Genomic DNA, 16,979 nt, shown 5'->3' with positions numbered 1-16,979 from the left:
TTTTTTTAAATTAAAACGAAATTAAAATTTTTGATTATTCGATAAAAATAAAAACATAGCTACCGATGAATTTGTAGCCCAGCGATCACTAATATGAAAAAATATTTTCTGTTCTGAGCATTTTGAATTTTTTTTTTTACAAAATTTTAGTGTAAATTAAAAATAATATTAAAATAATTAAATAATAATTAATTATTAAAATTTAAATAAAAAAAAATTATTTTGTCCATCAAAATATTAATTAAAAAATTATTTTTAAAAGAAATCTAAAATTTATAATGAATTGTGATATATTTGATTTTTAATTATGATTATATTTAAAAAAAAAAATATTTTGTTAAATATTTAAAATATAAATATGGTTAAAATAATTTTTAAGAAATACGGATATCTGAAAATGTAAAAAAATGAACAAAAACCTTTTATAATTTTCTAATTTTGCAAAAATTTTGATTGAAAATTTTAATTACAAAAAGTCAAAAACCAAATAAATCTATTAATTTTTTTTTATTTTGAACAAAATTTCACATAAATTTTAGAAATTCACGAAATTTTTAGAATAAATTTTTTGAAATGAATTAATTAAGTTTTTTAAATCAATTTTTTGCCATTTCAAGGTGAATTCAAAATTTAATAAGTTTTGAATTAAAGTTTTCTAAAAAAAATAATTTTTTGGAACCTTTTATAATTAAAATGAGATGTTATTAAAAATAATTTCCAAAAATTGACAAGTTACCCTAAAACTCTTCATTCCCTCAAATATGAAAATTTATCTAACATTCGTGAAAACTGGGATTCTCCGAGTCGTTTGCATCAATTTTTTGTCCAGTTCATGTCGTGTGCTTTTGTGTTATTTTGTAATTTTTTGCGAAATTTTGTCATTTTTCTAAACCTAATTCATCATGAAACGTAAATGTATAAACATAGATTACGGACGTAGATCCACGAAACGCCCGAAAATCCTTTACGAAATATCAGATTTGCCAAATGAGGTAAGTTTTTCCGACATAACCTACAAAACCGGCTTCCAAATTAAAAATTTTTTCAGATGTTGCATCAAATTTTCAAATGTTTGTCGTTAATGGATCGTCGCAATGCGATGCTTGTGTCAACTTTTTGGATGCAACTCATGAACAAATATTTTCCGGGAGACAACACAATCGTGCTTGATGGTCATTCGAGAGATTATTACCCAAATGGTCGAATGTATGAAATTTTTCAAGCCAGACTCACACAAACTCGATGCTTTCGAAACTTTTCTGGTTTAGTCATCAAATGCTTGCCGCAGGAGTTTTCACTTGACAATTTGATGAAATTTTTGTTGTTGGTCCAGCATGAAATTCGAACCCTGAAGATTTTCAGTTATCGCTCATTGGATCTGATAAATCACAAATTATATGCGATTTTGTTAAAATTGGAAGCTTTGGAAGTTGCAAGCGAGAATCTTTTGGGCGATTTTTCCTTTCCGCCAAATCTCAAATCGATCAAAGTCAACTCTGTGTTTACGAACTTGAAAAATTTGGAAAAAGTTCAAAAAATCAAGTCACTTGAGAGCTTTACTGTAAAGTCAATTTTGATCACCAGAAAGGAATTGACGGACGAAGCTACGATGGAGTTCATGGAAGAAAATACGAAAGTTTTGTTGGAGAAAATGGTCGAAAAAGATGCTTACAAAAAATATTCCATTGAATTGGAGACGAAATTCAACTTTCACGGAGACGCAAAATTAGCGGCGAAGGACATCTCACAAATTGCATTGACACAAAATCATTTCAACCTTGCACCTCTTGCGAATTTCTGTGGTCTTAAGGTGAGTTTTTCTTAAATTTTTTTAACATTCGAAATTTAATGTCAAAATTTACAAAGAAAATCTTCATAAAATTTATTATTTTACGTAAAATTTAAAAAAAAATAATTTAATTTTTTTAAATTAATTAATTTATTTTTTTTTATTTTAATTTTTTAATTAATTAATTTTAATTTTTATTTTTTAAATTAATTAATTTATTTTTTTTAATTTAAATTAATTATTTTAATTTTTTTAAATTAATTAATTTCATTTTTTTTTATTTTTAAATAGAAAATTTTTAAGTTTTTTTTAATTATTTTATTTTTTTTTTTGTTTAATTTGTTAAAATTTTAAAAATGAAAAAGTGATATTTTTTTAATTTGTAAAAATTATTTTTTTTAATTATTATTTTTTTTTTAAATTTTAGAAACTCGTAATTATTGCAATGGACCAAAATTCGACTGTGATAACGTCAAAAGTTAATTTCCAGCTATTCGGCGTGACACATTTGGAAATCATGAAATCTAATGGAAATTTTCAAAACTTAGATCATCAATTTTTTTCGCATTTTCCTGACTTGGAATCCCTCACAATAAACGATATAATGTTGAATGATGAGAATTTCCGTTCAATTTGTGAGCATATGCCTAAACTAAAAGAGTTGAATTATCATTCTTGGAGCGCATCGAAGGTTTGTTAAAATTTAAAAATATTTCGATAAATTTTTATAGCAAATTTTTCGTTTTTTTTTTTTAGATTTCCATAAAAACAGTTTTTGCTGCAGATGCGTATTCAATCAAAGATTTACCAAACTTGGAAACATTTTGGATGAAAACCAAGTCAGAAAATGTGGATGCAACTGATCTTAAGTGGCCCTCTTTGCCTCACATGAAAAAAATATGTCTCAGCGGAGAAGGATTCCATTCGCTTAACAAAAATTTTTACTTTGGAATTGCCCAAAAATCACCAAAATTGCACGAAATTCGATTAGATTACGTAAAATATCCAGAATCGTCTCCATCAAAGTTCTTTCCTCTTCTCGCAAAGCTGAATTTAGTTCATTTAACGCTTCCTGGCGAAGGCGAACTTTATTCCGACGATAATAATTCTGCATTAGTAGGAAAAATCGTCAAGCACTGTAAACATTTGAAATGGTGCAACATCAATGATGGCGTTGGATTCTCCTTACAGCAAGAAATTCAGCTTTTGAGGAGCTTACCGAAGCTACAATGCGTCGCTTCAGCTGACATGTCTGGTTGTATCTTCCGTGAGACATATCGTGATGACGTGAAAGATCTCAAGAAATATTTGGCTAAAGAGCTTTCGTCTTACAAGGACTTGCAGCGAACAATCAACTATTTGTACGACTTTGAAATTCCTCACGAAGATCGTCTTCGGATGGAAGAATCTTTCAGAGCTGGCATTTCTGTGGAAGAAGACGAAGAAGATGAGGAATTTGAAACTTGGTACATTGTGATGCACGATTTCCTGAAAATGAGTCCTCGTGATATGTGCAAAGCATTTTATTATACTACTTGTGTAAATTTGTGATTTAAATTATTTTTTGTTATTTTATCGAAATTTATGTTTATGTGAACTTGCATGTTATTTATGAAATTTATCAAAAAAAAAAAACATATGCTGGCAAATTAAAAATAAAATAAATAAATACCTTTTAAAAAACTTGTAATTTTAAAATTTTAAAATTTTAATGACCGCTTTTAATTAATTTTAATTTAATTTTAATTTAATTTAATTTTAATTTAATTTTAATTTAATTTTAATTTAATTTTAATTTAATTTTAATTTAATTTTAATTTAATTTTAATTTAACTTTAATTTAATTTTAATTTAATAATTTTAATTTTAATTTTAATTTTAATTTAATTTTAATTTAATTTTAATTTAATTTTAATTTAATTTTAATTTAATTTTAATTTAATTTTAATTTAATTTTAATTTTATTTTAATTTAATTTTAATTTAATTTTAATTTAATTTTAATTTAATTTTAATTTAATTTTAATTCAATTTTAATTGAATTTTAATATTAATTTTAATTTTAATTTTAATTTTAATTTAATTTTAATTTTAATTTAATTTTTTTAATTTAATTTAATTTTAATTTTAATTTTTTTAATTTTAATTTAATTTTAATTTTAATTTTAATTTTAATTTTAATTTTAATTTTAATTTTAATTTTAATTTTAATTTAATTTTAATTTAATTTTAATTTAATTTTAATTTAATTTTAATAATTTAATTTAATTTTATTGCTTTTGAAAAATATCCTATAATTATTATTTAAAAAATAATTTAAATTAAATAAATAAATAAATTTAAATTAAATGGTATAAAGACAATCAAAATTGAGAAAATTATGAAAACCAAAAAAAAAAAAAAATTTTACGTGTATTTGAAAACTTTTAGATGAATCGAATAAGAAAAATTTTCTAAAAATCTAACAAAAAAAAAAAATGAAAAACAAAAAAACTAACAAATTCAAAATCATTTATTTTAATTTTTCGTCATAGTTTCTTAAAACATTAATGCTTAGTCTAGCTAAGTCTTGAACGTTTAACAAACTCAATTTTATGTACATTTCTGAGATGCTTCTTAAAATTGCAAGTTCTAAAATATGAACCATGATATGCCGTCTTCTCGTAAGAGATTTTCAAACCACTTCCACAAAATCCACAATTATGTACTGCTCTTATTAACTTGCCTTCGTTAAAAATTAATTTTGTCTTTTTTATCACATCATTAATACTTTCATTCGGCTCTTCTCCAAATCTAAAACTTCGATAGACATTAATTAAACTAGTTTTCACTTTTTCCAAATATTTTTTCTCTTCGGTTGAGATGTAATTTTTTGCAGCATTTGACACATTTTCATCGTGATCCGAGGCATCAGAAGTCGGCGGAGTGTCATATTGATGGATTTTCTCTTCAGAAATTGAGATTTCCATTTTGAGTGACGTTTCTCCATCCGCTACTGTGTAAAGATTCAAACAGTTTTCGTCAAAATCGCTGCTTAAATTTGACTTTTTATCCATCGATTCGACAAATTTTGCATTTTCTTCCGTACCCAAGTCTTGTTCCTGCATCGAGTCAATTTTTAGTAACTCGCATCCTTCGATAAATTTTTCTATATCAGCTGGAGGTAATCTAACTTCGCCATTGTAGATGAAATAAAGGATTTTTTCGAGAATTTTTGGCTCAATTTCAGGCAGAATTAGTACAGCTAACTTTCCCGGCTCCGTCGAGGAAAAAATATCGAAGAGAAATTTACTTGCGCTGGCAAGAATTAAGCGATGAGCGTAAAATTCGAAGAGTTTTGAACCGCTTTTGATGATTAAATCGCAAGTTATACACGAATCGTCCTGCGTGTCTTTGTATAATTGTTGCGAAATATTAACAAGAACATTTTGATCTTTAATTTTAACAATTTTTACAGACATGTTTTGCTATTTAGTTGATAATTTGATATGAAAGTAACACGAGGTAAAATGACATAAAATACAACAGTGCTTAAGTTAGTTGTCAAATTTTAAAATTTTAACTTTAACGTTAATAAACTGTTGAAAAAAAAAGTAAAAATTTATTTATGAAAAAAAAAAATATTTTTAAGATAAATTTCATTTTTAATATTTTAATGAAAAAAATAAATTTCTTAAAATAAATTTTCAATTTTTGTAAAATATTTTTAAGATTTTATGAAAAAATTTTTTAAATATAATAAATTTTATTTTTAAAGAAAAATTTAATTTTTGAAAAATTTTTGTAAAATAATGTACATTTTTACTAAAATTTAAAAAAAAAAAATTTCTGAATAAAAAAAAATATCAAATAAATATTATTTTGCAGATAATTTAATTTTTTTTAAATTTTCTATAAGAAAATTTGATTTTAAATAAGTAAGAAAATTATTTTTTTATGGTTTCACGGTAAATTTTCAAAGATTTTTATTTATTTTTTTTTTTTTTATTTTTTTTATCGAACGCGTTCAAGTTAAATAAGATGGATTGTTCGATTCATCGAAAATCATTATAAAATGTTAAAATATGTCGTAAAAAACACAATTATGATGGAAAAGATATTACAGAAAAAAAAATTATGATGGAAGCGACTTACCAATAAAATTTTTTTGGAAAAATAAAAGATTTTTTTTTAAATAATATATTTTCTCATTTTTATTTATTATTTTTTTCATTAATTTTAAGTTTTATTTCACTATCTTTCTTATTTTCTTTACTTACTGAACCTAAATCTTTTTTTTTTCTTTAATTATATCTCATTTCACTTTGTTATTTTTTCATCATTTTTTTTTTAATTATTATTTTTTCTACTAGTTAAAAATATTTTTTTTAATATTTTTTTTGTTTTAGGTATCATTTTATTATATATATATATATTTTTTTAAATTATAAAGCGTTTCATACAAGCATCAATTATTACTTCTACAATATATGGGATCCAATTCCTTTTTCATCATTTTCAGAAAATGAAGCAAAAATTTTAATTATCCAGCAACAAAATTTTAAATTGTATTTTATAGAGTTTTATTATTTCAATAATTAAAGAGGCACTCAAATCGAGGAATAAAATTAAAGTAGTTTATTTTTTTTATTTTTATTAACTGAGAGTTTTTTAAGGCTACCAAGGCAAATAAAATATTTCATGAAAAAATTAAGCGACTAAAATTTTTTCCTACCAACTTTTTTTTTACAATTTTTTTTTTACATTGCTTTATGTCATATCCCGAAAAATTTTACAATTTTTTAGCAATTTCTTGAAAAATGTGCTTTTTGAGTCCTAAAAGTGACTTTTTTTTATTAAATATTTATTAAAATTTATTATTTTTTTTGAAACACTTTTTTTATGATTTTTGATGAAATTTTTATTAAATGGCAAAAACTCGTGTTTTTTTTGCTTACCATCTTTACACGAGTTTCACAAGACGATAAATAGGATTAAATATTTTTTTTGTCTATATATTTTGGTTAAACAGTTCAAAAATATATATAGAGGATTCAACGATGTTTAAATGTGTACTAGCTACGTTACTGAATATACCTTGAGGTTATAGATTGTACGCGATATCTACCGAATTGGCGTCAAATTTCAAGCGAATCCAACGTTTTTTTTTGTGAGTAAATATTTTTTCTTGAGGGAAAAATTTGCAGGATTCGTGAGAAGCTCCTAAAGCTATTTTTTTTAATTTGGAGATTGTTAAAAATAACACAGTTGACTGTTTTTTCTTTATAATATTTTTTTTTTATATTTTTATAGAAGAATTATTGTGACATTTATAATATCACGACATTTATTTTTTTTTTATTTAGTAATTTTTTTTTACCATTTTGACCTGAATATGACATAAATGTATAGATTTATATTAATAAATATACAAATAATTTTTTTAATAGACATTACATTAAAAAACCTATTTAAAAATCAGTACTTAATTTTTTTTACACGGAATCTGGACAAACATAAGTTTTACAATTATTTAATTAATGATATAACTGATATTTTTGATTTGATGCTTTTTCCCATTTTTTTTAGTTAGTTGATGAAATAATATTGATTTTTTTTTGTAATATTGTTAATTGTAGATTTTTTTTAATTAAATAGTATTAACCAACTATTAATATTAATTTTTTTATGATATATAGTTTACAATAGTGATAAGTCTGAAAATAAATAAAAAATAAAATAAATTAATAATTATTTATTTATTTTTAATTTAATTAAATTTTTATTATTATTTTTTAATTTTTTAATAAAAATTTATTTCAATTAAAAATGAATCTTAATTTAATTATTTAAAAATTTATTTTTTTTTTTTATTTAGAATTTACCTCTATTATCTTGACTATCGGCGACTAGCGGCGTTAAATTGTTATTATTATTGAAACTTAATAATGGATCATCAATATTCATCTGTACATCAGTTGTTGTGGTAGTTGCTGCTGTTTGGTTATTGAAGTCGATCAATTGATCGGTAATCAAATCTTGATTGACGGCATTCAGTTTTGCCTCAGATACTGGGATTGGTTTTCTAAAAAACAGATTTAAATTAAAAAATCGTTCAAAATTTTAATTTTTTTCACGAATTTCTTACATCATATCATCGAATCCCCCATTTTTGTGTCCATTTTGTTGATTAATTGCATCTTGAATGATCAATTCTGTCGTCTTCATGCCAATATCGTGCGCCTCCGATCCATTCTTGCCATTGTGATGCTCGTTGGCATCCATTTGCTCACTATTGCTGCTGCCATTGTTTAAATTTAAATTTTTGTTAAAATTACTTATTAATAAATTCTCTTTTTCAGTAACTGAATTTTCGTATTGCGAATGAGCATCGCCAGTGCCATTTTTGCCGGGCTCGTCGGCATTTGCAGCTGGTGTCTGCGTCGTCAAATCTGGTTGCTTTTGTTGCTGTGATGATGCATCGCTGTTGCTGTTGTTGCTGGACTCTGCGGAATTTTCCGCCGTCACCTCTTTAATCTCCTGTATCATTGACTCCGTCAACGATTGAGACATGAGGATTTGACTTTGGGTCATGTTGTTGGACTTGTCCTCGTCATCGGCAGTCTAAAATTAAAAAAAAATTAAATTAATAAATTAAATGCATAAAATATTTTAAAAAAATTAAATATCAAAATTAAAAATAAATAATTTAATTGATTAAATAAATTTTTAAAATTTTTTATAAAAATAATTAATTTTTATATTTCATTTCTTTTTTTAAATTATTATTTTTAATTTGAATTATTTTTTGAACGTAAATTTTAATTTTATAATTTAATTATATTAAATATTTTTTTTTGGCAATAATTTCAATTTAAAAGAAAAAATTTAAATATATTTTTTTTTTCAACAGAAATTATGAAATTTAAAAATTAATTCAAAATTTAATAAAAAAAATAGTTTTTTAACAAAAATAATTTTTTATTAAAAAAATATTTATTTATTGTTAAATATTATTTATTTAAAATTCATTTAAAATTTTTTAAATAAAAAAAATAAATAAATAAATTTTAAAAAATTTATTTTAAATTAAATTTAATTTTTAATCAAATTAATTTATTGTGTTTGTCAAAAATAATAATTTTGATTTTTTTTTCATTATTTAAATTTAATTTTTTTTTTAAATTTATATTTAATTGATAATAATTACCTTATTTGGTGTATTATTAGCACCTCCTTTGCGTGTACGAGCCATAATAGCTTCGACACGTTTTCTGCGTTCCTCGCGTTCTTTCTCCTCCTTCTTGAGACGTTCCGCGGTTTCGATGCGCAACTTTTCCGCTTCCTCCGCTTTCCGCTTCTCTTCTAAGTCTTTCTCGGCCTTCAAACGTGCCTCTTCCTCACGTTTCTTCTGTTCCTCCTCTTCGCGTTTTTTGGCTTCTTCTATGGCTAGCTGTAGGCGTTCTTGCTCCTGTCGCCGTTGCTCCTCAGCGAGACGAATAATTTCCTGTTCTTGCCGCAAAATTTCACGAGCTTCTTCCTCCTGACGTTGTCGCTCCAGCTCGGCTTGACGTTCGGCTTCTTCGCGTGCCAAACGACGTTTTTCCGCCAACTTTGCCTTCGCTTCTTCCTCCGTCGTGATTTTCTTGGCGATCATCGATGCCGTCATATCGACGTTGTCCAAATCGCTGTTCGATCGCGGTTCGGGTTGCGGCGTTTTCTCGACCTTGGGAGTGCTTGTGCCACTCATGGCAGCATCAATGACTCCATCGACGACTGCCGCAGCGGTTTCCGTGATGGTTTTTTGCTCGTCGAGCGTCGAAATGACCGCAGCGCCATTTTCGTTGCACGCCACAGTGACTTCTTGCGTGACTTGCTCCGTTTTTGTGACAACCGTTTCGCCAGTTTCCTTCGTCAGCGTTTCCGTGACCGTTTTGGAAGCTTGTTTTATTGTCTGTTCCATGGTTTTGCTGGCGGTATCGGGACTCGGCGATACGAGCGGAGTTGTGCCTTTGGCGGGCGTTGCGCGAGCACTGCGTGGCTTCTCGATCTTCTTTGGCTGCTCCGAGCCAGCAGTCTTGCTTGATGGAGTGTTGGATGCACTTGTGGGACGTCTAGTTGCTGCGGGCTTTGGAAGCGGGGGGCGTTTGCTATCAGAAGCATCTAAAACGGAAAATTCGATTAAAATTTTGAAATGAAAAAAAAAATTAAGCGACGAAAGCTTTTGAAGCTCTTCAACTAAAAATCGGGGAAACACTAGACTAAAGACACAAAAAAAAACAACATACCATCCTTGTTGGGAGTAACTCCGGTGACGGCAATACTTGCGGGACGAGGCTTACGTGCAATGGGCGCTGATCGACGATAGACGACACCGGAGGCTGTTGTTGATGTTGACATTGCACTGCCAGGTCTCGAGCCACTTGCATGATGACTCGTAGGGGTAATTTCGCCGGATCGCAAGCCTACAAAGCCAATAATGGAAAAATAATGATTTTTGGGATATGATAAGGTGACTTTTAAAGGGTTATGAAGTGCTATATGATTTGTACAATAATTTAAAATTTAACTTAAAAACTAATATTTTTAACAAAAAATTATGAAATTTAAATTGCATCAATAATCGAAAATGTTTTAAATATCATTTTTAACTTTTTAAATTAATTTTTTGTTGTCGAAATGAATTTTTCGTTCTCGAAGGTAATTTTTTTTAATTCTTTAAATGAATTTTCATTAATCGGAATGAAAATTTTAGCCTCGAAATGAACTTTGAGTCATCAATTTAAAATTTTTCTTACTCAAAATGAACTTTAAGATCGAGAAAATGAATCTGAAGCTCTCAAAATGAACTTTCTATTCTCGAAATAAAATTTTCGATCTCGAAGGTAATTTTTTTAATTCTCGAAATGAATTTTTATTACTCGAAATGAAAATTTTAGCTCTTGAAATGAATTCTTAGGTCATAAAAGTAAGTTCGAAATTCTCTAAATGAACTTTTCGTTCTCGAAATGGAATTTTTCGATCTCGAAGGTAATTTTTTTAATTCTCGAAATGAATTTTTATTACTCGAAATGAAAATTTTAGTTCTTGAAATGAATTCTTAAGTCATAAAAGTAAGTTTGAAATTCTCTAAATGAACTTTTCGTTCTCGAAATGAAATTTTTCGATCTCGAAGGTAAATTTTTTAATTCTCGAAATGAATTTTTGTTACTCGAAATGAAAATTTTAGTTCTCGAAATGAACTTTGAGTAAAAAATTTTAAGTTTTCCTCACTCGAAATGAACTTTTCGTTCTCGAAATGAAATTTTTCGAACTCGAAGTTAAATTTTTTAATTCAAGAAATAATTTTTTTTAATAAAAATCTATGAAATTTAAAACATTTTCAATTATTGAACCGATTTAACTACAAATTTCGACTAAATACTTATAAAATTATCGTGCCAACTAACTAAAATTAATAAAAAAAATTAATTTTTTAATAAATTTTAATAATTTCTAACTACTTTAGGCATTCAATATCGATGTCCGAAGCATTACCACAACATTAATCTATACAAAGATCAACTGCTAGACACCATAGCTTCCAATATATTCGAATTTTTCAATAATTTTGCAAAATTGTTAAGATCCCTTTGAACTTTTTTCAATAAGGATCCACATAATTTTGCGTAAAATTGAATGCCTTAATGTTAAATTTACAAATTTTTAATATTTTTTTAAGTTTTAGATGATTTTGTTATGAAAAATGATATTAAGTGTTTTAAAAAAGTGATGATACGTTAAAGATATTAATGAAAATTAAGTGAAAATCGATGAGAACGAAGATGAAACGAAGCGAAGAGAAGAAAGTTGAACCACTGCCGTCACCTGTGAAGACTTTTTTTTACCATTTGTGCCACATTTCTGCTACGAAAGTACAATCAGGTGCTGTTTGTTAGTCAAATTCACCGAAAAACTTAGACCAATGACAATTTTTGATTTTTTTTAAGCGAATTATTTACAAATTTTTTCAAATAAATTGAAGGAAAATGTTAGCGTATCACAGAAAAAAGAGGAAGAGCGGCGAGAGAAAGCAAAAAAGGGTAAAAAAATAATTCGCACCTGTAACGCTCGAGTTACTTAATTGATCTTTGACTTGTTGCCGCAACCTGCGAGACCGCATCGTTCGCTTCACTGTCTCGTTATCCGCATCCGATAACTGCGACATGCTCTTTGACGTGTCACTTTTGCGCATCGTGCTCGTCTTGTAGCGACTTGGCGTTGTCGTTGTCGTCGCCGAAGGTGTCATTGGCGAGTTACGAGCACTGCCCGTGCTGAGGTCACGTCGCATATTGCTCGAGCGACGCCCCGCGAGCTGTGACATGCTGCGACTTTTGCGTTTCAAGTCCGCCGCCGTGTCTGTGGGAGAATTGCGTGACAACGATAAACGCGATAAATTTTCAATTTCGAGCGCTTGTTTGCGTTCGCGCTCGACAATCGCACGAATGTGTTCTCCGTTGCGGCGCACAGGCGTTGCTAGCTGATCCAAGCGCGTCATCGAAAAAGCACGAGCTGATTTTTTTTTCGGAATATTTTTAAATATTTTTTTTTTTTTGAGGCAATGGATGGATTTTTTTTTTCGAAGAGGGACCCAAGTTTTTAGTAGAATTTTTTTTTTAAATAAATGAAATTAAAAAAAAAAAACAAAAAATTAAAATTAAATAAAAATTTCATGCAAAAGATGCATTAAAAAATAATTTAAAATTAATTTAGGGGGACTTTACAAGCAAAGTAACGTTCACAAAAGCATGACGTTGAATGGAATTAATGTTAAAAAAAAAATAATTTTTCGATAAAATTCGATACACTACCTGGAGTTCTAGGAGTGTGTGTGCCAAATGACGTTCTAGAACTATCACGAGGACTGGGAATGGTGGGCATTAAATCAGTTTTACGGCGATTAGCACGTTGATAACTTTGAGAATCAACACCTGAATCATCTGGGAGAGAGAGAGAGAGAAGAGCGTTCCACATTAATTTCAAGTTTTTTACGTTTTTTGTTAGTACAGAAAGGAGAATTTTGACGAGCGAGCGAACATTCCCATTAAAAAAGTTTAAATATTTGCAAAGCGTCGAATTTTGAGAGATGTCAAAGTAAACATGCAATTTTTTTTTCTTGAGTATTTTTTTTTAAAGTGCAAGACAAGAAAAGAAGAAGAAATATTTTAACTCATGCCTTTAAATTTAAAAAAAAAATTAAAATAATTTTTTTTAAAGTATTTTTTTTTTAAAGATGTCAATTGATTCTTGAGTCTTGATAAATAACACTGCGCAATTACATTGTAAAGCCACAAACACGTAAAAACAAACAGAATTGAATTGATATCAATCAAATACAGAAAAAAAAGTTGTTTAGACTTGACTTGACATAAATTGACACATTAATGCCTTATTGCAACCTTTATTGCTGGTTTGTGATTAAATCAGTTGCTTTTTTATTTATTTACATTATTTTTGCTATTTTTTGTGATGTTTGAAGAGAATTGAGTAATAAATGCATTTTGAATTGTTGTAGAATGAACAAAAAAGTGACGACTTTGTTTTTTTTTTACATTTAAAAAATTTTTAAATTATTTTTTTTTGCCAAATGTAAATATTCAGATCGTTAGAGATGTCAAATATGAATAACTTCACACTTCAGTACTCCTCAATCTATAAGACGCTTTTCTAATATAACCTCAAAATTAATGAAAAATAATTTTTTGCTCAAATTCGTACTATTCAAACAAAAAAAATATATTTTTAAATCATCAATAATTTTTTTAAAGTTTTTTTTAGTCAAAAAAATTATTTTATATAAAATCGACAAAAATATAATTGAAAAATTTCCAAAAAAGACTTTTTAAGTTTAAAATTTGATCAAATTTTAATGAAATTTTTCTCGAAGAATTCGAAGCTGCAGAAAAATTTTTTTTATCTATTTCAACAAATAAAAATCTTTTAAATAATTTTTAATTTTTTGCAAAAAGATCAATTTGTTAATTTTTCTAATTTTTAAAATAAATTTGATTAAAAATAATTAATAAGAAAATTTTATTTTTTTTATTAAATTTTTAATGGAGATTTACGTATAAAAATTTTTAAAAATTTTCTAAAAATCAATTTTGCTGTCATTTTTAATTAAAAAATATTAAATTTAATTAATTTTTGCCAAATATAAATATTCAGATCGTTAGAGATGTCAAATATGAATAACTTCACATTTTAGTACTCCTCAATCTGTAAGACGCTTTTCTAATATAACCTCAAAATTAATGAAAAATAATTTTTTTCTCAAATTCGTACTATTCAAACTAAAAAAATATATTTTTAAATCATCTAAAAATTTTAAAGATTAAATAAAATTTTTAGTGTCAAAAATTTTAATGAAATAATTAAAATAACTTTTGAGTAAATAAATTTCAATACAATTAAATCTCATGTTTTAACAATTAATAAAATTGTTTTTCATTAATTCGAAAAATATTGGCTTGTTAACTTCATTTAGTAATATTTTTGCAAAAAAAAAGTTTAATATTAATATGGCAATACTACAAAATTCTTGTCAACGTTTTGTTATTTTTAATTTTTTACAATCTCCTTTCAATTTTTCTTCAGTATCATTTATTCAGAAGTGATTTTTTTTCTCTCTGTTGATTACTCAGTTCTACTCAATTCCACTCAATTCTCAATATATGCATTTAAATTATTAATTTTGGGCTTTACTCAGCAAGATTTTTTATTCTTCTACAACATTTTTTCAAGGTGTGACTCCTGTATAAAACACGATTATTGATTTTTTCTGTGTTGAGTCACGAATCGACAGAATTTAAAGTTTCAATATCGACTGTCGAGGTGATAAGATAAGAACTTCCTTGGTACTTTCTCTTGTTGTTTTTCGATAAAAAAAATCGTACCTTGACCCATATTTTAATTTTTTCTTCACTAAAATTTAAAAATGTTTTGCTTGCTGTCAGGGACAAACACAAACTGAGGTTCAAGAAGAAAAATGTGCAATTATGATTTTTTTTTTTGCTGTTTATCGCTTAACTTGAGTCAACAGGAAACGGAAACAAACACGATTAGTTCACGCAGTTTACAAGGATATTTTTACATAAAATATTTTTCAAAAAAATTAAATTTTTTAAAAAAACACAACAAAAAAGACAAACATTTTTTGTACATAAAAATTATTTTAAGAAAAAAATCTCGAAAGAGAGACCGAGCAAAAAATTGCTTGCTCACCAATTGGATCGTCAATGTTGATCGAAGATCCAGCCAAAGACAAGTGCATTTTCTGCTTTGGCCGAGGACCTTTCGCACCTTTGGTTCCGTCCCAGTCGAATATTTCGTACATAGACGCTGACATTCTTTGATCTGTGGCGAGTGAGTCATACAAAAAAAGAGTAGACATAAAGAGGTGTTCAGGTATGAGACGATTCACGATGGAATGACGGAGGATTACAGGATTAAAACAGGTTTTTGTTTTTTGGTGTGCACGAGGATCAAAAATCATGTTAAAAAAGTGTTTTTATGGGTGTGTTTGTTTGTGCAGAAAAATCGTGTAAGTGTGTCTTTGTATTGGAATTTTTTTTGAAAATATTTTTTTTAATTTATTTAATTATATGAAAAAATAATTATTAAAAAAAAAAATATTTTTTTAATATAAAAAAATAATTTAATTTAATTTAATTTAATTTGAAATTTAAAATTATTTTTTTTAAATTAAATTTTAAATTAATTTAAAAATATAATAAATATTTAAAATTAATAAAAGAATAAATTTGAATGAAAATAATTAATTAAATATTTTTTTTTTTAATTTTTAAAATAAAAACAGAGAAAAAAATTATTTAAAATAATTTAATTATTAATTAAAAAAATATAAAAAAATATTTTAATATTTTTTTAAAAATTAAATTAAATTATTTTTTCAATAAAAAAATTTATTTCTTTTAAATAATTATTTTTTCTTTAAAAATAAAAATTTTTGTGGGAATTTAAATCATACGAAAATAAAAAAACGAATCTAGCACATCAAAAATTTCAACGCTAAATCAACCTAACAAGAAAATGTATTAAAAAATGAATAACTATCGACTTACCTTCTGATTGCCTATCTAATCCTCCAGCGGATGTCGCTCGTTTCTTGCTGTCTCCCCCAAGTTCGCGTTCGGAGCTGCGACGCGTTAAAGCTGTATTATTCCCATAAGACATATTCGTGATGGATGTGGCTCTGTTGATGCAAAAACTATTAAAAACCTCAAAATTTTCTGTTCACCGAAAACAATTTCCTTACCTTCTGGTTGCCCAGAACGAGCTCGACATACTCATGCCGCTACAATCGACGGTTTCAATCATGCGCGGCGTCGACGAGCCGAAAGCGAACGCAATTTGGCTCCGTTCGTTGCGACGCTTTGTCTCGAGACGCGCTTGTCGCTCCTGATCTTTGCGCAAAATGTATTCGCGACGCTCCTTTTCCGCCTCATTGATGGCCTTTTTCCGCTCTTCGACCTGCTGCCGACGATCATTTTCGCGATTTCGCAGCTCTTCCATCCGTTTGCGGCGCTCTTCCTCCTTTTGTTCGCGGAACTTTTGTGCTGCGAGCGCTTGAGCTTTCAAATCCTCGAGTTTGCGTTGGCGATCCTCATTTTGCTTCTCTTTCATCAGTTTGATTTTCTCCTCGCGCTCCTTGTGGATCGCATTTAGTTCAGCTGCGCAACGAGATAAAATTAACATTTTAATTTTTTTCTTAATTTTTTTTTCGCAGAATTTGATGAAAAACGGTTGTTAATGATTTTTAATGAAAAAAAAAACACAAAAAAAAATCGACAGAAAAAATCAATTGTTGCTGCACTGAATGTCGATAAGAATATAAAGACTTGAAATAAAATGCAGAGACCTTGATACAAATGCACTAATATGGTTAGATCAATTTACATAGAAAAAGGTACAGGTATTAGTCAGGTATTAGCATTGTTAGGTACAAACACTCACACGCACAAAAAAAATCGTTCGGAGAAGAGGCTGAACGCATTTATTTGAATACAGAAACAAATTGAGTAAATACGGTCAATACTAATTGAATTTCAAATGTTATTTGTTGATGTATTTTCTTTCTCAACAGAGGCTAATTGAATCACATTCGAGAAAAATGTCTGACGGTTTTTGTTGAACTTTCTCAGAAACGCAGA

At 27.1% G+C, this 16,979-nt stretch overlaps 2 protein-coding genes across 12 annotated transcripts in view; one reads left to right on the top strand and one right to left on the bottom strand.

Annotated features, from left to right (window-relative positions):
- The first annotated feature begins 825 nt into the window (after window positions 1-825).
- LOC134827264 (uncharacterized) lies at window positions 826-3,473 on the top strand. The gene is made up of 4 exons (XM_063839843.1): window positions 826-992; window positions 1,049-1,810; window positions 2,217-2,480; window positions 2,546-3,473. Exons 1-4 carry the CDS (start codon window positions 903-905, stop codon window positions 3,338-3,340), a joined length of 1,911 nt encoding a protein of 636 aa, XP_063695913.1. The 5' UTR covers window positions 826-902; the 3' UTR covers window positions 3,341-3,473.
- A 2,910-nt stretch (window positions 3,474-6,383) lies between these two features.
- Window positions 6,384-16,979, bottom strand: part of LOC134827790 (ensconsin) — a 64,770-nt gene continuing 54,174 nt past the window's right edge. For 2 of the 11 annotated variants that reach the window (XM_063840612.1, XM_063840614.1), the window contains 9 exons: window positions 16,085-16,499; window positions 15,891-16,021; window positions 12,618-12,746; window positions 11,869-12,318; window positions 10,056-10,232; window positions 8,978-9,930; window positions 7,916-8,391; window positions 7,653-7,852; window positions 6,386-7,484 (listed from right to left, as the gene is read on the bottom strand). In XM_063840612.1, the coding sequence (XP_063696682.1) occupies window positions 7,468-7,484; window positions 7,653-7,852; window positions 7,916-8,391; window positions 8,978-9,930; window positions 10,056-10,232; window positions 11,869-12,318; window positions 12,618-12,746; window positions 15,891-16,021; window positions 16,085-16,499 (2,948 nt within the window). In that variant the 3' untranslated portion in view covers window positions 6,386-7,467. Of the gene's footprint in view, window positions 7,485-7,652; window positions 7,853-7,915; window positions 8,392-8,977; window positions 9,931-10,055; window positions 10,233-11,868; window positions 12,319-12,617; window positions 12,747-15,890; window positions 16,022-16,084; window positions 16,500-16,979 lie in introns of all 11 variants that reach the window. The other 9 variants (XM_063840616.1, XM_063840613.1, XM_063840617.1 and 6 more) reach the window with 6 other exon arrangements.

Source organism: Culicoides brevitarsis, chromosome 1, assembly GCF_036172545.1.
Source record: "Culicoides brevitarsis isolate CSIRO-B50_1 chromosome 1, AGI_CSIRO_Cbre_v1, whole genome shotgun sequence".
Classification (NCBI taxonomy): Eukaryota; Metazoa; Arthropoda; class Insecta; order Diptera; family Ceratopogonidae; genus Culicoides; species Culicoides brevitarsis.
This window is presented reverse-complemented; position numbering and strand designations above follow the sequence as displayed.